The 19,150-nt window shown below is 44.5% G+C and overlaps 2 protein-coding genes across 3 annotated transcripts in view; both read left to right on the plus strand.

The window, feature by feature from the left end:
• The window catches only part of LOC134406687 (cytochrome P450 2J2-like), a 36,779-nt gene extending 26,172 nt beyond the window's left edge, over nucleotides 1–10,607 (plus strand). For both annotated transcript variants that reach the window (XM_063138206.1, XM_063138215.1), the window contains 5 exons: nucleotides 3,935–4,111; nucleotides 5,247–5,382; nucleotides 7,704–7,891; nucleotides 8,648–8,786; nucleotides 10,201–10,607. In XM_063138206.1, the coding sequence (XP_062994276.1) occupies nucleotides 3,935–4,111; nucleotides 5,247–5,382; nucleotides 7,704–7,891; nucleotides 8,648–8,786; nucleotides 10,201–10,376 (816 nt within the window). In that variant the 3' untranslated portion in view covers nucleotides 10,377–10,607. The remainder of the gene's footprint in view (nucleotides 1–3,934; nucleotides 4,112–5,246; nucleotides 5,383–7,703; nucleotides 7,892–8,647; nucleotides 8,787–10,200) is intronic.
• A 1,833-nt stretch (nucleotides 10,608–12,440) lies between these two features.
• LOC134404459 (cytochrome P450 2J2-like) overlaps nucleotides 12,441–19,150 on the plus strand; it is a 38,390-nt gene continuing 31,680 nt past the window's right edge. The window contains exons 1-2 of the mRNA XM_063135194.1: nucleotides 12,441–12,681; nucleotides 13,044–13,144. Of these exons, the coding sequence (XP_062991264.1) occupies nucleotides 12,441–12,681; nucleotides 13,044–13,144 (342 nt within the window). The remainder of the gene's footprint in view (nucleotides 12,682–13,043; nucleotides 13,145–19,150) is intronic.

Raw genomic sequence — 19,150 nt, forward strand, 5'->3', positions numbered from 1 at the left:
AGCTTACCCAAGGGCAGCATGTATAAAGAAAACAACAACGGGCCAAGCACCGAGCCTTGCGGAACCCCTACAGAAAGGGGAAAAGAGGAGGACAAGCTGCTGTTAGCCGACACGCTGAAAGAGTGACCCTCTAGATAGGAGGCGAACCAGTTATAGACAGAGCCACAGAGTCCAAGGTCATGGAGGGAATCTAAGAGAAGATCGTGATCAACCGTGTCAAAGGCTGCAGTTAGATCAAGGAGAATAAGAACGGAATAATGGCCTTTAGACTTGGCAGTGAGAAGATCATTGGTGATCTTGGTAAGGGCTGTTTCAGTGGAATGCAAAGGGCGGAATCCAGATTGAAAGGGATCCAGAGCAGAGTTACTATAGAGAAAGTCAAGACAACGAGAGTAGACCACACGTTCCAGGATCTTTGAGACAAAGGGCAACAGAGAGACAGGTCGGTAGTTAGACAGAGATAGTCGATCAAGAGTGGGTTTTTTGAGAATGGGAGAGACTGTAGCATGTTTAAAAGCAGAAGGAAATGAACCAGAGGACAGAGAAGAATTAATGATGTGAAGCAAGGACGGGAGGATAGCGGGGATAAGATTAATAAAGAAGCGAGAGGGAATCGGATCACGGGAACAAGTGGAAGGCTTCGACGAGCGCAGTATTTTAGACAGTTCATCAGCTGAGACCGAAGGGAACACCGAGAGAGTTGCAGGAGGAACTGACAGGTGAGGGACAGGAGCTGGAAGCGGAGCAGAGCTGGCCAGATCAGAGCGAATAGTTTGGATTTTAGCATTGAAGAAAGAGGCAAAGTCATTGGCAGCCAGAGAGGCGAGGAGAGATGGTGGATTAGGCTTCAGAAGAGAATTGAAGGACGCGAAGAGCCGCTGAGGGTGCTTGGCATTTGACTGGATCAACGTTGAGTAGTGCTGCTGTTTGGCCAGTGAAATGGCAGAAGAGAAAGAGGTGAGAACAAATTTGTAATGGACAAAGTCCGCCCAGTCCTTGGTCTTACGCCACAGGCGTTCGGCTGCCCGGGAACAAGAGCGAAGGTAGCGAAGGAAAGAGGTGAGCCACGGTTGGGGTTGAGAGGGGCGAACTATCCGAGTTGTAGATGGAGCAAGATTATCAAGAGTTGAAGATAAGGAGGAGTTAAAGGAGGAGATGGCTGAGTCCAAGGAGACGGCTGTGAAGACAGAAGGAAGAGAGGAGGCTAGAGACTGAGAAAAAGCCTCATAGTTGATAGAATGCAGGTCACGACAAGGGCGTGAAGCAGGACGTGGAGGAGGGGGATTGTGAGTAATATTGAAAGAGACTAGATGATGATCTGACAGAGGAAAGTCAACAGTAGAAAAGTCCAGGACAGAGCAGTTCTGAGTGAGGACAAGATCCAGACAGTGTCCAAGGGAATGTGTGGGAGCTTCAGACCAGAGCTTAAGATCGTAAGAGGAAGATAAGGAGCGAAATCGTAGAGCTGCAGTATCGTGAAGGTCATCTACATGGATATTGAAGTCACCCAAGATCAGAGTAGGAGAGTTGTCAGAGAGGAGAAAGGACAGCCACGAGTCGAGATCAGAGAGAAATTTAGAGGATGAGCCAGGGGGGCGGTACAGAACTGCAACCCGCAGTCGCAGAGGAGCGAAGAGTCTCACCACATGTGCCTCAAAGGAGGAGAAACAGTGTAAAGGTGGAATGGAAAGAGGTTGGAACTGGCACAAACTCGATTATAAAAGACCCACACCACCACCTCGACCCTCTGGGCGACTCGAGTGAGAGAAAGAGAGTCCTCCAAGAGAGAGGGCAGCTGAGATGGCGGTATCATGGGCAGGAAGCCAGGTTTCAGTAAGAGCAAGGAGGTGGAGAGATCTAGAGAAAAACAAGTCCTGGATGACAGGGGCCTTGGAAGCAATAGAGCGACAGTTCCATAAGGAACACGAGAAAGGCAGCTGGGAAGGGGGGAGACACCGAATAGGAACTAAGTTGGGAGAGATGAAATTGGAGCGAGCCATAGGGAACAGATTTGAGGAGAAAGGAATTAAGAGAAGAAATGAGGAGAGAGATAGCAAATAGGCAGGGAAGTAAGACATGCGCAGGACGGGATTAGCCAGAGCTAGCCTGGCCAAGACCAGTATCAGCTAGCAGGAAGGTAGGCACAGTGAAGTGCAGACAGATAGGGTATGTTAGGCAGTTGCATTGCCAGAATAATAACCCGACAGTGCAGGAGAGCATGTCCTGTAGCAGAGGTGAAGACCGGTCCGGGGCTGGGGTTCTTTCTCTGAGGTAAAGAGTTCCGCGCCGAAGGCTCGCGCCTCCAGCAAGCTGGAGTCTTAATTACCTGCAGGAAGGGAGCAAATCAGGGGAGCAAATCAGGGTTTCAGTTTCAAACTGGCCAATGCAGGGGTTCCTTTCTTCCCTCCCACCCAACTCTGTAGATGGCTTGGATGAATGGAGTCTTAATTACCTGCAGGAAGGGAGCAAATCAGGGGAGCAAATCAGGGTTTCAGTTTCAAACTGGCCAATGCAGGGGTTCCTTTCTTCCCTCCCACCCAACTCTGCAGATGGCTTGGATGAATGGAGTCTTAATTAAAAAAAAACCTCTGTTATCTAATAGGCAACTTCATCCAAATCATTTTTCCACTGACTAAAACATTCTTCTTGCACATCTCTGATTGGTTTTCTTCAGACATTCTCTTTTTCCTATTGTGTCAAGTCCCCTATTCAGGCAATCGAGGGTGACAGTAAAGATGTATGGGTTGGAGTTTACATTTTCAATAAAGGACTGAGCACCCAAAAGATAAAAATCATGTGTTCTAGCACAGTTAAGGCTTCCAGGTGGGGAATCATGAGATCATGTATTCAAGAGGCAGCTGGACAACCATCTGTCAGGGATGCTTTAAGGTGGATTTCTGCATTGAGCAGGAGGCTGGTTGATGGCCTTATAGGCCCCTTCCAACTCTACTATTCTGTGATTCTATGCCAGAAGACAATTTTCTAATACGCTAGCTTTCCACAGAGAAGAATTTGGATTTGGGGCGGGCGGGGGTGGGGAGAAGTAGCCTATACTGCCACTCTGCTCCCATTGTTTCTATTGCACCAGCAGGGCCCACTATGGGCATATCCTAAAGCAAAGTAGGAAATGAGTGGAAATGCTTTTGTCTGAAACAGGACAAATCAGTGGAGCTCCCCACTACACCTGCCACATTCCAGACCAGCCACATTCTGGAAATAAGCATTTCAGCTCATTTCTGTTTGCTTAAAGAACTATTAGGAACTTAAAGAACTGTTTGCATTAGCAGTGAATATTGTCCATTGTTTACACAGAGTATATTCAAGCACTTCATCCTAGAATATTATGTAGTTACATTTTGTACATTTTGTACATTTTGAGCATGCTTATAAATTTCATAGAATCAAAGAATAGTAGAGCTGGAAGGGGTCAATAAGGCCGTTGAGTCCAACCCCCTGTCCAGCTGCCTCTTGAATGCCTCTAGTGTAGGAGAGCCCACGACCTCCCTAGGTAACAGGTTCCATTGTTGTACTGCCCTAACAGTCGGAATCTGGCTTCTATGCCAGGTAACTTCTATGCCCTGAATTCTGGGAGGATTGAGAAGAGATCCTCAAGCTCTGCAATTCATATTATAACAAAAGAGTTGTGAATTCACCATGGGGATACCATTTTAAGCAGCATCCCAGTGGTGACTATGATATGTGCTCAGTCACTAGTGCATACAATCCTTTCAAATGTGGCAGGATCTACACTACTGCTTTATAACAGTATTGACAACTGTTGGAGCCCAGGATACATTATGTATACCATTTTCAATCCGCTTTCAAAGTGTTATATCCTGCTTGGTGTAGATCTGCCCTATGTTTTGTGAGGTTTAGTAGATGCTCAATTCCCCCCTCTTAAACACAATATAATTGTAGTGTTTGTTTCCCACAGCTTTATGAAGCCTTTCCAGCCCTCATGAAACGCTTACCAGGACCCCATCAGACCATTATTAAAAACTGGAGACAGTTCAAATCATTTGTGAGAGACATCATTGAAAAGCACAAGGAAGACCGGAACCCACTGGAACCCAGAGATTTCATTGATGCGTATCTAAATGAAATGGCCAAGGTAATTAAAAAAATCAGGGGCAGGGTGGATTTAGTTGCTTGATTTGTAGGAGAAGACAGAGACACAATGTGAAAAAACGGCCAGTTGATTTGTCCAAATAGTCTCCTGTGGTTTACTTCCACATTAGCCCTATTCAGGCATTCTGAAAGTGTGTTGTTTAAACATCTGAGGATTGGGAGCGTGTTAGTTCTGCCCTCCTCTATCATTGCTTTTGTTATTCTATAGATTTGGAGGGTGACTGTCTGAAGCAGAGAGCTCCTTCTATCCATGGGGGTTCTCTACACACTCTGTATAGTGCGGAGACTGACATGGATTGAAGAGGGGCTCTGTTTCAGACAGTCACTCTCTACACGCGTTGGGCAATGAGGCCAATGATGGAGTGGGCGAGGGTTGGAGGGTCCCTCTCACTGTGTAAAACACACACTTCAGAATGCCTGGATAGGGCTGGAGTTCCCATTGATTCTGTAGGAATTCAGTCAAATGAGTGAGGGGTCTGTGCACATGAAATAGTGTTTTCCATGGGGTGGGATTTCTGCACTTGTCCACTGCCAATATTGCAGGAATCACAGCAGCATGTGAGTTAAATGCACGTGTGCATATCTTGCAAGCTAGCTGGTGGTGTCGGGGGTTAACTGAACTCTCCATCTGCTAGTCTGTTGTGATAATGAATACATGGCTGTTAATTTTGGTGTTTTGCTAGCTTGGAGCTTGTTCCCTTCCCCCATATTAAAAACTCAATGTATTCATTAGTAATGAATACACATTAGTAATACACACACATTCTGGTGTGTTGTAGTTTAGCTGCATGTTCAAATTTATTTCAACATAAATTTCACAATGTGTCTGTTAGGGCAAGCAGTTGACATGGCAAGAAAAAAGCATCGCTCTAAAGGCATCTTCCTTTACTTCTTCCAATCTTAATACAATCCCTCTGGGCGTTGAAGTCCATTTCAGGGATTATTGGGAGCCTTTTCCCTTCCTTCATACTTATTCCCAGCTTCAGTGATTCTCAAGGCTGTTGATTTGATTGTACAAGATCCTGCAGAGAGATCTTGACTCGCAATGTGTTTAAGTGACAGCTACAGTTGCATTTACACTGAAACTTCACGTGCTGCTGAATATTCCTTTTTCTAAGGAGGACGTCGCTTCCAGTTTCCATGATGAAAGCCTCCTACACTCAACGATGGACCTGTTTTTTGCTGGAACTGAAACAACTTCCACAACGCTGCGCTGGGCTTTGCTGTACATGGCCATTCATCCAGAAATTCAAGGTAGGATAGCATTTTCTTCTTCTTTTCCCTTACTGTTTTTAAATGAATATAATGACGTACTGTAATGTTTCTGTATTAAATGACTTTAGTCCCAATAATTACAGAAAATAGGTAATTTCTGAGCAGCATATTCAAGTTTGTCTTGGGGATTCAGGAGCTAAGATACATTGTTCCATCAACTGCATCAGTGATGATATTTTCTAAAGCTACCCGACTTCTCATTGAAATACTTCTGGTGTCTCTACCTATAAAGCAGAAAGTATGTGTATATCACATATGTCCCAAAATGTTTATCCACTTCCACATATGGTACTGCCTTAATGCTGTTCATGTAGACAGGTCTTTGTGAACAAGGATCAGAAAAAATCTAAAAACATAATGTTTTAAACATTTTTAAAGAATTTAATAAAAATGTAGGTTTACACCTACAACTCCCAGCATGCCTTGGGTGGGAGGCCAGATTTATTGGCCTTTAGTGGCCATTGTGATCCCTAAAGTCAGTCAACCCAGTTCCACATAAAAGGAATCAAGCCACATAAATGGGCTGCATCCATTTGCAGTGCCTCCTTCCACCTGCCGTGTGTGATTCTAAAATCATAATCCACTTGGCACTTAAAAGCCATTAATGCAGTCACTAGGCAGCCTGCCTGGGAAAAAGAAATCATAAAGCAGGGTTCTACAACTAAGAAGGCCTGGTCTCCCACCACACCTCAGATGTGTTCAAAGATTAACATGTTAGATTCTGATCCCGCCCCCCTGAGGCTTGGCTGCCTGACGTTTGGTCCGAGGGCTCTTTGGAGCTTCCGGCATAACACAGTCATTTACTGAGTCTGGGAAGATATATCCATATTTTTATTCCCTCGGAATATAAGAGGGTCAAGAAAGAGGAATTTTTGTGTGCGGAAGGACGACCTAATCCTGTTTGTTTATCTGTCGGAAGGCAGATGACAGGCTTTGGATTTTCAGCGCGCAAGAGAAACATCCCTCAAGTAATCTACTGGAACTTAGGGCCACCTACTTCTCTCTCTCTTTTTGTTTAGAGCAGCCCTTCCCCAACCTGGTGCCCTCCAAAGGTGTTGGAGTACAACTCCCGTAATTGCAAGTCAAAATGTCTCATAGTCAGGAATGCTGGGACATGTAATCTCAAACATCTGGAGGGGCGCAAGTGATGATATACAAGATGTTATGCAGAGGTGACTGTAGGGTTGTGGAAAACTGATGAACAATTTAGGGCCACCTACTTCTCTCTTTTTTTAGAGTATCTCCTCATGTTGAGAGTTGGAACCCAACATATCTGATGGGCACCAGGTTGGGGAATGCTGTTCTAGAGCAAGGGCAGGCAGAATGTAGATCTCCAGATGCTTTGGAGTTCAACTCATAAAAGTGCCTGTCAGCATGGGAAATGATCAGGAATGCTATGAGTTGAACATTTTCCCCACACCTGACAGGTTAACTGTCCTAAATAAGCCACCCACAGAGCCCCTACTGCATTGGTTCTGTGGGTGACCTATTTGAGCCACTTAACCCATTGCGGATGTTAAAAAAAAAGCCCCGCATGACAAGCTAGCTCATCATAGGTAGCTCAGCGCACCTAAACACTATGGCTTCACATGTTGTGTGAACCCAAACATTTTCTATATCCTTAAAAGGAGATCATGGTGTATCTTTTGTGAACACCAGATTTAGATAGGAAGCCAGCTTCTGTTGAGGTTAAACTGAATAATCTGCATGTTTCAATCCAAGAATGATTTGAAAAAGTCTATTTGCTCCTTCCTGTTGCACACAAAAACAGAAACCCATCATCTATCCTTTACACACACTCTCTCTCTCTCTCTGCCAGGCATTCTTTCTCACATAAAGACAAACGCACACACAACAAACTACATGCAATTCAAATGTGATCGTAGGATTTATAGTTTTTGCTTTTGTTCTGTATATGGGCTTCTTCTTAAAGCTGGCCACTCCCAGAAATTTGCACGTCGCTTGACATTGGCATCAGCCAGAAGGTCTTCTGTGGCTCCACCTCCTCTCCACCACCTCCTCTCCATGTTACCCTCACAACAGCAACCCTGTGAAGTAGACTGGGCTGAGACTATGTGACTGATCCAAAGTCACCCAATGGGTTTCCATGGGCGAGTGGGCACTAGAACCCGGATCTCCCGACTCCCAGTCCAACACCTTAGCCACTACACCACACTGGCTCTCTTCTGATGCAGGCCAAACTGTGTGTATGTGTGTGGTTTTCTATTTCTTAGAGAAGCCCTGCTTGCTGATAGTTGAGGTTTATTTTTCTTGTAATGATCGCAAATGTTACTTTGTAGCAAGAGTCCAAACTGAAATAGACTCAGTGATTGGCCAGTCACGACAACCAGTGATGGACGACAGGGATCGCATGCCCTATAGCAACGCAGTTGTTCACGAAGTTCAAAGGATAAGCAACATTGTGCCTTTGAATGTGCCACGAATGTCAACAAATGACACAACACTGGCTGGATTTCATTTGCCCAAAGTAAGTGTTCAAGAAACAGATGTAATCTTCATAATGCATCTCCCCTTAAGATGCCAAAACATTAAGACAGGAGTGTAACCATTGAGTCATATCAGACCATTCGGTTGTCACTGGTTGAGAAAAGCTTACTTGAGTGGTCTCCACTGTTTAGGGTCAGTGGGCACATTTGGATTTTTGAAAGAGTTGAGCACTCATGGAGGTTTATGGATCTATTACATGATGTTGACAATGAGGAGGATGTCTCCTGTGCAATCCCTGGAAATCCTGATCCTTTATGAACTTGTTTATACTAATGCTTATCCTGGCATTTAGAGGAAAATGTGGAAAAATGTATAAGGATTTATGAGGATAATGTGGAAAAAAGAGGATGGCACTGTCTTAATAGAAGTGAAAGGAGCATGCTTAGAGGGGAAGTATTCAATTTAAATGCCTCTCTGCCCATTTGATGCAGCCCATAATAACCATGGATAAGAAAAGGAAGTACAAAGCCCTTGGTAAGCAACACATTTTCCCTTCATTGTAAAGACACTTTTTATATTAAAAATATAAAAGGTGACCAGAAGTTACAAAAATTGACCAGAAGTTACAAGAATTACTAAATAATGATCAGTGGATCTCACAGTGAAAAATTCACCCTTCTTTGTGTGTCTGCAGATAAGAGTTGGAGGCTTACTTCAGTTGTAGATCCTTTGACCAATATACTAAGGAGTTCCATGATATGCTAATCTACTTTCTTTTCGACTTTTTCTTTTGCAGGGAACCATCTTGATCCCCAACTTGACATCAGTGCTGTTTGACAGTGAAGAATGGGAAACACCCAATGTGTTTAATCCTGGCCATTTCCTGGAGAATGGTCAGTTCAGGAATAGGGAAGCATTCATGCCGTTTTCCACAGGTAAATAAAAACAAAGTGGTACTTCTCATATTATTGCCTGCAACAGTGAGTACGTGAGGGCCCGAATCCCCATCTCCTGCTCTCACCATGCCCAAGATGGCCCTCACTAATTCCTAGAGTTGGTGTTGCTTTTCCCCATTTTCAAACACACTTTTGCTTGGGGAACAGGAGCAACTCTGTATCCCTCTGCTAGCTGCATTCTGAACTAAGCCACTTCCAAATGTAAAGAGAAAAGGGCAGAGGGGGATTTATACGCTCAACCATATTACAAACTCTAAGTTGGGGAGAGTTCCCTTTGAAGTTATCAGGAGCAGATAAACCCAAAATGGTGCCCTCTTCCATTGCCCCCAAAGTTATGGAATTTCCTCTCCTAAGAGCGTACTGCATCTTTTGGATGTATTTGGGAAATCTTTCCATTTGGAGTTGGCTGTACAGACGGGTGCAGGATATTAGGTATAGAGGTTAAATGCTTGTCCCCCACAAATGCCTTTCCCTGGAATGACCCACTTTCACCTGACCTGCAACTGTTTGGTGTTTTTCTAGCATTTTTGCAGCATTTCTACCAGTAAGTAAGGCCACAGCTAGACCTAAGGTTTATCCTGGGATCATCCAGAGTTCACCCCTGCCAGAGCACTGGATCCCCCGTGTGTCACCTAGATGAACAGGTTTGACCCCTGGATGATCCAGGGATAAACCTTAGGTCTAGGTATGGCCTAAGTCTCTCCTTACTTACTGGCAGTAAAAACCTTCAGCTAAGATATGCTGGTAGCTTTGGAATTTTGCACCCTCCCTGTTGCCTTCGCCCCCACCAACCCCTAGACTGTGGCCTCCAAGAGCTTATCTGAAATGGAATTCAGCCCTGTATCATTCACCATTGAAAAAGTCCTCCGCTCACATCGAGCTTCATCTCATGTATCTGTTTCCCTTGAATTATCCCCTACAGCGCTAAGCTGTCAGCGTTGTTGTTGTTGTTGCTACCAGGCGGCTAGATCCTTTGCATACCAGGAAATGGGTTTAAGAGGGGAAATGTAAAAAAATCCTAAAAAAATCAAAGGATAACCCACTCCGATTCAAATTTTGTTTGCTTAAAGTTCTCCTTAATATCTATTACTGTACCAATTTTGATGTCTTTATCTTTAAAGCTTACACAGATGTAAGTATTTGTTTAATTTTTCTTCAAATCCTGCTCCTGCGCCCCAGTGGCCACTCGGATGATACACTCGAAAACTAGTAGCAAAATTGGTTGAGTCTTTTGCCTTTATAGCACAATTAAAGCAGGATGCATGAGAGTACTTCACAATAAAGCAGATTATGAGCTGGAAAACTTTGGAGTCCTTTGCACGCAATTCACAGTGATTGCACAGTATAACGCTGGTGTGATAAAGCTCATGGACACTTTGTTTCTCTCTAATAGGAAAGCGAGCATGTCTTGGAGAGCAGTTGGCTAGGATGGAACTTTTTCTTTTCTTCACCGCCCTAATCCAGAAGTTCACTTTCCAGGCTCCGAAGGATGTGACATTAAGTCTGGACTTCAGGGTGGGAATTACACTATCCCCACAGCCATACAGGATATGTGGATTCTCTCGCTAAGGGAAACCACACTACTCTGAAAAGAAGTGCAGCTTCATATCTGTATGCGTTAACCATTCCAAAGTATAGAAGAGCACTTACCCACTCTCGCTTTAATGTGTTGCCATCAGCATTACTAGAAGGGCGATTTAGTAAAATCCCGGTTAATGAACGGATATGTCCCTGTGGCACTGGAACAATAGAATCTGTCGAACATGTCATTTTGCATGTAACATGTATGAGGAATGCAGAAGGAAGCTAATCTTTTCATTATTAAAAGCCTTTTCTGGATGTAACCCCTCAACTTTGGTATTAATTTGTTTACGGGATGTGTCCTCCCATGTCTCTAAGTTTCTTGTGACCTCAATGCAAATTAGAAAAAATAATGTTGCAATCCTGCTGAGAGAAGGAGCTTCACAAAGCTGTATTGTGTTTTTATGTCACCTTTTATCTATCTTTTGTCTGTTTTATATTGATTTTGCTGGTCTGCGACCATAAAAAATAATTGATTGATTGATTGAAGTGGGGTTGGCTGATGATACCTCCTCCATTTCTGTTCTTGTGGCCCAGTTTCGAAACAATATCTACCATTGTTCTGTTATTATGCCTTGTCCCGTTTTAGTGCCTGGATTTGGAGTGCTCCGAAATGAGGTTTTATTATGCAGCCACTATGGTTTCATTGCATGGGACTGGTGGATGGGGGAAAGGTTCAAACGACACCATGATCCATTTGTAAGCAGCCCATGTGGAAGAATCCTGCATTATTCAATAAACAGAAAGCAAGAAGCCATGTTGGATTCTGCAGCACTGCCTTGGTTAGGTATTCAAGAGTCATTAGTTGTCTACTCATTTGGTTAAAGATACTCTATTTGAAGTGCTGCACCTGCTTTAGAGTTCCTTGGTAGATCACATCTCTTCTATCCTAATTCTGGAAGACAGGATGCTAATGGCCATGGTGGCTGGCAATGATAGGAATATGAAGTTTGCAAAGAGTGCCTCATTCCCATATTTGGGGACTGCTTGAATCATTGTTGCACTAGAATTAAGAAATCCTTGTTAATCTGCTTGGTTCTATGCTATGTGCAGTGCTACATTTATCATCCCAACACTTTCTCCTCACAACGACCCTGTGAAGTAGGTTAGGGTGAGAGTCTATGACTGGTCCAAAGCCATCCAATGAGCTTCTTCTCCTCCTGCTCACCTTCAAAAAATTAGAAACCAAATGCTTAGTCCCATGGCACATTCCACCCTTATTCTCACAATATTATATCCTCAAATGCATCCTGTGAGTTAGGTTAGAGTGGGAGTCTATGACTGGGTGTGTGTGACATGATAACCCTACATGGCTAACTAGTCATGGTGGGTGGTCATGTCATCCAACCCCAGACCATTTTGGATTAATTTTGGACATCAAGCATGTCAACTCATGGAATTGTTCGAGCCATGATGTGTGGTGTGTCACGTGAACCTAGCAGAGCCATTTCATTATGGGCCACGGCTACCAGGTACAGAGGATCTCAGTAAGAGCAGCAAAAAACCCTGCTAGTCTTTGCAATCATGCCAGCACGTACCACTTCAAGCCTCGCTCACCAGGACCTTCCCTTGCAATGATACTCAAATGTCACTTTGGAGGGGCTGGCATTTGTTCACCAACCCTGTGGTTTTTTCAGCCCTAGAAATTTGAACAAATGTGATCACAGTTTATTTTATTTTAGTTGTCTGTCTTCTGCAATTGCTCAGGTGCCCCGTTTTGGCTGTCCAATAAGTGATGCCTTGCCTAAAAACCGTCACATTTGTGCAACTTTCCAGGGCTGAAAAATAATGTTAAAAGATTTATGACCTCGTGTGTGTGTGCGTGTGTGCGCGCACACACACACACATAAATACACACATATATATATATGGGTGGCAGGATAGGCAGACAAGACAGGTTCTGCTGTGAAGGACACTGGGGAGGCTGTCAAAACACTAGGAAAACCCTGTGGTGTGTGGCAGCATGGTGGGAATTATATGAAGCTGTGGAGAGAGAAAAAGTCATGGACTTACCCCAAGTTTTTTCTCCAGAGAGAGGTATGGACATTCATGATGGCATCAAAACAACCCTTCATCTGGGTCTGGAGTTGCAGCGGAGGCGTGGCTGGCCTGGTGGAAGGTGACCTGCGATTTGTTACCTTCTACCAAAAAGAGGGCGGGGTGGCTCAGAAACCCCACAGGTTTACCCCACACCACTCTGGTGGAAGCACAGGGTTTGAAAGGGAAGAGGTGGCAACCCAGCACTGTGAAAACACCCCCTGGGATGCTGCCCAGAGGACCCAGGAGGAAGGAGGTGAGCTCCAGCATCTGTTGGGGATAACATGGGTTTTCTGTGAACAACCCATAACTGCACAGAAGAAGAAATGGCATTTTAAATGGCAGAATGCTCTAAATACTGATCGGCTGTAAAATTACTGTCACTGCTGTGACAGTAATAGTTTTTTGAAGAAAGAATAACACCATGTTTACAAATTAGTGCTAATCCTTTTTTTAACCATTTCTGTACTGTCCATTTTCTTTGCACAGAAATAAAGTCTAATAGAAAATATTAGACGTGTCTACAGCTTATAGGGTAACATTAGCATTGCTTTCAGTTGGGATCCCAAACAAACAATTACTAGAGAAAGGCTGGATACTTTTGTGTCATATTGTGAGGGTTTGGTGTCACCTGTGCCACCTTCAGGCTACTTGACGAGACTATCCAGGCCAGTAGAACTCAGGAACCTACTTCAATCCCCCCTGTGCTGATGACGCATGTGAGGGTTTAGGTTTACTGCTGCTGCTACTGTCTCGCCTTTACTCTTTTAGGCTCCACAGCCCAGCAACCCTGCCCTCAGTTTCCCATTCCACTGCCACCATTAACTGTTCCCTCCTCAGTCACTATCCCACAGACCACACCCGTTGTTTGAAATAATTGGAATTTTTTAACATAAGTAAGTGTGTGTTCATAAGCTTCATGGTTTCCTCAGTTGCAATGCGTATGGTTACAAGGCTTCTAAGCGTATTGGTTTCTGTGAGAACTTTCTTAAAAGGTTCCACTGTAGAATTCTACCGTCTATATACTCATCTCAATATCTCAGACCAATCCTTCCTATCCAGTATCTGCCTCTCACTGTGTTCATATAATCATCCCCACTACTACTACAGAATCAGACACTTCTCTCATATAATCATCTACTTCTCCTAAAGAATAATAGGCCTCTTTCATATATCATACATTTCTACTCTCATATGACCATACATCTTAAAGTCTTCCTGTCAGCTCAAAACTATATCCTTAAATAAAAAAATATGTCTCTACAGTTTTCAACCAAGCACCAAGAAGCAGGAAAATTAGGAGTTAAGGCTCACAAGCCTTAAGGCCACATCCTCCCGAAGGAGGCAGAAAGTGCCAGTGAAATTCTCATTTTCCCAAAGCAGATAAACCCTGAGGACAGGATGGAGAATATGATGTGCAGAGGTGACTGTGGGGTTAAGGAAAATTGATGACAAACAACTTAGGGCCACCTACTACTTCTTCTTTTTTGTTTAGAGCACCCCTACACCAACCTGGTGCCCTCCAAAGGTGTTGGACTACAACTCCCTTCATTGCAAGTCAGTATGTCCCATGGTCAGGAATGCTGGGATGTGTAATCTCAGACATCTGGAGGGCAGAAGGTTATCATATGCAGAAGTGATATGCAAAGCTAGTGTTATGTGTTGCACTGACTTGGGAGGAGCAGGCCACCATCGCTCCATTTCTCATTCTGAGCCTTCCTCAGAGATCAGACAGGTGGACTCTCTAGAGAGAAGGTCTTCTTGATCTCTGACTTTAGGAGGGGGAACAGAGGGGCAGATCAGGTGGCTGGGCTCTCCAGAGAGGCTGCCAGCCCAATTTCTTGTTCAGGGGAATTTCCCAGGGTGGGAGATCAGGTGGGTGGAGACCTACCTGGAGAGCCTTCCTGGCCTAAATATGCAGGCAGTCCAGGGCCAGTCACAAAGCCTCACTTTCAGGAAGGACCCCTCAGAGTTGTAGCTCTCTGGACCTATAGCTCTCTAAACCTGTAGCTCTCTGGACCAGCTGCGTGTCTGATTCCTTATTTGGACAAAGGGGAGGGATGAGGGCAGCAACAGCAAGAGGTGCAACATGAGTCCTCCCACAACAGGTGATGCCAGAGCAAGGCAGCCAGCTCAGGCCCTGAATACTAGCAGGTGGAAACTGGCAGTGAGGTGTTGGAGGACAGAACACACTGCCGTGTGGCTTGAGCTGCACCCGTCCCTCTAGCATGCTGTCCTGAGGTGCTGTGGAGGATGCTGTCCCATTGCCAATGTTGAAGTTCGATTCAATGCCGGCCCAGTCAGCTTCTGTACGTAGAAAGTAGCCTGGGGGTAAAACACTGTTGTTCCACCTCAGGTAGCAAAATGTCTTAATTCTTCCCTGTGAGTTAAGAAAGATGAGCTTCTCCCCTCCCTTCCACTTTCTTCTTAAACATGCTAACGACAACAAAACAAATAATCCACTTTCCTGGCCGGAGTTCCTAGTTGCATAACAGGCCTCTTTGTGTATCAATCTCCTTTCTCGCAGCAGTAGCAGCATCAAAAATACTCACAGCATTAGCAGAGAGGGTGATTGAAGCATGCTGGGTTGGGTTCCGTTTCCCTCTATATAGACAGCAGTGTGTTTTGACTTGGCAAGGCTAGAAGAGTGTGAAGATGCTGTTCCACTTACCTGCTGTCCTCCAGGGGACTTTGTCTATACAGGTGTTTCTGGGGTTCCTGGCTACTTTTCTACTCATTGCTGATTACGTAAAACAGAGGCGCTGAAGGGATTGTCCTCCAGGGCCTGTGCCTCTTCCTTTTCTGGGCAATCTTCTGGATATTGATTTCAAGAAGCCTCATCTTGCTATACAAAAGGTAAGGATGGAGACTGCTTTGAGCACCTTAGGAGCCTGGAAAAGGAGTCCAGTTTGAGCACCTAAGAGTCCAATGAGGCAAGGATGGTGGAACGTGATGTGTTTCATCTGAAAATGGCGTTGGAGGCTGCAGTGCTGTGTGAGTCTCCGTGACTCATGTATTTCAGTTTAGAAGTTTTACTGTTTTATTGACCTATTTTAAGCAGTTTTATTGTTTTATTGTTTTACTCTTTACTCGTTCACTTGTTTTTATTGCTCTTACTTCCCTCTGCATTTCCAGCTTGCAGTTTTGCAGCTCTTCGATGTGCTGCCTCTTTCTTTGAACTGCAAACTTGCTTTCTACCAAGATTTTCATTAACACCCGGCAGCTCTCGAGTATTAGTTGCCGCTCCCTGAAAGGGGTGTCAAACCTTTTAGTAGTGTGGACTTTTTTAGTTTGCCTTCCTCTAGGTCATTTGGCTGACTATGAGAAGGAAAAGAGTTTTATCGCCACCACAAAATGCGAATAATGCACCCTGTGCCAAACGGTGCAGGCTCAACAGTTTTATTGTTCAGCAGCCTCCTCGTGCCATCTCTGCTGCTTTTCCAACAGATGAAATCACTTTGTCTAACAGATATGCTCCTCTGGCCAAGGGAAGCAAAGTTACTGGTGAGTCTATCTTAGGAGACGCTGGCATTTCTCAAACAAGCCGTCCAACCGGCAAATCCCTGGAAAACTCCCAAAGTGAAGCTTTTTCCTATGAATTACTGGCTGAGCAAAGTTTCCTAACAGCGAGGACACTCCAATTGATTTGTTCTAACTTTGAAATTGTGCTTAGCTCTTTAAATAAACTGTTGACGTGGCTCCCAGAAAAGCTTCTCAGCATCCAGGCTCAACCTCCACCTCATCCCCACCCCCCTGGTTTAGACCTGGTAATCGAACGTCACTGCAGTAATGGAGGCCATTTATCTACAGCCCCCAATATTGGTTCAGATATTGGAATAACAGAGCAAAAAAATGGTGGCCTAGTTCTTCAGCTGTTTCAGTGGTTATTGATGTACATCCCCATGGAGGCCAACACCCATTCTGGGGATCGGTTCAAAGTGCTAATTTAAACCTCAAATGGCTGCTAAATATTCAGCCATCATATTTGTTGGCTGTGGAATTACTTTTCTCTTCCCTGTTTATAAGAGGTACCTACTGAAGTTTACTAAATCCACCATCCCAAATTTACTAATGAAGGAAAAACTTTTCCTGCATACTGCAGGGATCTACCCACCACGGCTTTTTAAAGACCTTTGGGTCAAACCGTTAATATCCATCAAAAGCCATTCCAATTCTATCCCCTAGCCGCAGTTTAATGCCCCTAAACTGAGTAGCAGCAAATCCATGGCTTTTTCAACTGTGGTGACTGAAGAAGCAGATCTATCACATAAAAGCTTCATACCAGCTTCCTGCCCATTGTGTGAAGATCAGCCTCAAAGCATTCAGCAATCACCGAGCAGGCCCTCCGACTCCTTCATGTTGGAACAGGAACTGTCTCCTGATTCACTTCATTCAGGGGCGGAGGGCGATTTCTTTTGCACACGGTCCTTGGTCGAAGGGCAACATACTATTACTACCTTGCAAGATCTGATAACTTTTGGTCAAGACACTCCTGTGAAAGTTGACAACGCTCGTCCAACGTCGTGCCTCTATCCAGTAGTGTTGCATACGGCGGTGGGGAGCGAGATGTCATCCATCCCATCCTGCCAACTGCCACAGCTGTCTGAAGGGCTGCCTAATGCTAATCAAGTAGGGCCGACATCAGAGTAAATACCGACCCACAGCCTCCATCGAGCCACACAACAGCAAAGGGGAATTGCTGCATTCAGAGGGACATGGTGTCCAGGAAAGCTGCCAGTAGACCAGCTAATTAGATGGAAATACAGATGTGGGCAGCATGCCCAGACAAACCCCAAGAATTCAGCCACAAACTCAGCAAACAAACGGTGGAGTTTGTCTTTATCTGTGCTATGAAATAATACAGTTAACTCTTTAATGTCAGAGTACAAGACGTTTTAAACATAAGGCAGAATCCAGTTCCGTTCCAAAAGTCAAGGGCTTACGAGAGGTAGAGAGAGTCCAAGAAACAGTCCAGAAGTCCAGGGATAGGAGCAGGTCACGAATTCCAAGCCAGTCCAAAGTTCAACCCGGATACAAGGTCACCACGATCCGAAGCAGGAATCAAGAGCTTTCGCCAGGATGCTCAGTTAATCTCTGGCAACGTTCCTGTTGCTTCCCAGCTCTCTAAATACCCCTCCCTGGCAGCTACAGGTGTTCCCTATTGAGTTGGCGTCTAGTATAAATACGCAGAGACCTGCGCCGGGCTTCCTTTTCCGCCCTATGCTGTCTAAACAATTGTGCAGGTAAGTTTGTTGCTTCTCCCTCTGTGTCTTCTGAATTGGCCAAGCTCCCTGATGGTTTATTCACCGGCACGCTGGTACTTGGGTCTGCTTCCACTTCATTCTCTGAGTTGGCCCCACTCCCAGCTGGCACCTGTTCAGCAGCCTTGACACTAGCCTCTGCCTGTAAAGGTTCTGCTTCCTCCTCCTCTGAGTCCATCCCCAACAACTCTTCAGAGGGCCTAACACATGGATGGATCACTGGTCGGGATTACCCTGCTGGATTGATGCCAGTGGCCCCAGGGTGATTCCTATCTCAGGATCATATCTTGGAATATTGCAGGCTGGGCGAACAAACGTTAGGATAGCTGCTTTTGTCAATATATCTCTTCCTTTGATGTGATCTTGCTTCAGGAAACTTGGGCCATGGACACTGTTGTTAATTTGCCTCCTACGCTTTGAATGCTCACCGGGTAAATAAGAAAAGTCGTCCAAGGGGCGGCCTTGCCATCTTGGTGTCCTCTTCACTGACAGCTAAGGAACTGAATTAGATAATTGTGAACAACTGGTGTTTGGAATTTGTTTGGAAATCAATGCTAGTCATTTTAATTTTGTGTCTGTTTATAACCCTTCAGCTAAATCCAATGAGCAGATCAAGAAACTCTGGCATAAAGTAGAGAGCTATTTATCCACTTAAATTATTAGGTTCCCTGATGCATATTTATATATTCTGGGTGACCCTAATGCCAGGATTGGCTCAAATAATAATGATCTAGAAGCAAGATACCCTATCTTGAGTGAACTTAGGAAAAATCGAAATTTTCCACACAGAAACTCAAAAGATCAGTTTCTGAATTACGCTGGCTTTACCCTGGCTCAACTTCAGCTCAGTCTGGATTTAGTTATTTTAAATGGGGTGGACCTTTGGGAAGGCTCAGGTGAATTTACCTTCTCAAATTTATTTGGTTCGAGCACAATAGACTATGGGCTGGCATCAAGAAATGCCTTCCAGTTAATATATCATTTTTATATAGGTACAAGAACCTGTAGCGATCTCCAGCCTCAAACCCTTACTTTATGTGCCCCAACTCCTAATTCACGACTACCCCATACCCACTTCACTGATATCCTGTTCGAGTGCCCACACAGAATAAGGGTAAAATGGTCTGATAAATTAAGCAGTCTTCTAGAGGAAAGATTAAACTCCGATTCCGTAATTCGATTAAGATCAGATATTTTGTGGAAGGAATCAGCTGCATACTCTATAAAAGTGTATGACGATCTAATCGACTCTTTCCAAAATGCTTTAACTCTTGCAGGCAGGTCAGGGTCAGATAATACTGCCCCTACGATCTATAAGGGTCCTATTTGGTTTGACAGAGAAAGTTACCTGAAGAAAAATGAGATAAGGGAGTTTTATATAACCTACAGAAAATCAGGCTATAATTATCTCCCTTCAAACTATTTTCAGTTTAAAAAGCAATATAAGTTCCTCATAGCCCAAAA

The sequence above is a fragment of the Elgaria multicarinata genome, chromosome 1 (assembly GCF_023053635.1).
Source record: "Elgaria multicarinata webbii isolate HBS135686 ecotype San Diego chromosome 1, rElgMul1.1.pri, whole genome shotgun sequence".
NCBI lineage: Eukaryota > Metazoa > Chordata > Lepidosauria > Squamata > Anguidae > Elgaria > Elgaria multicarinata.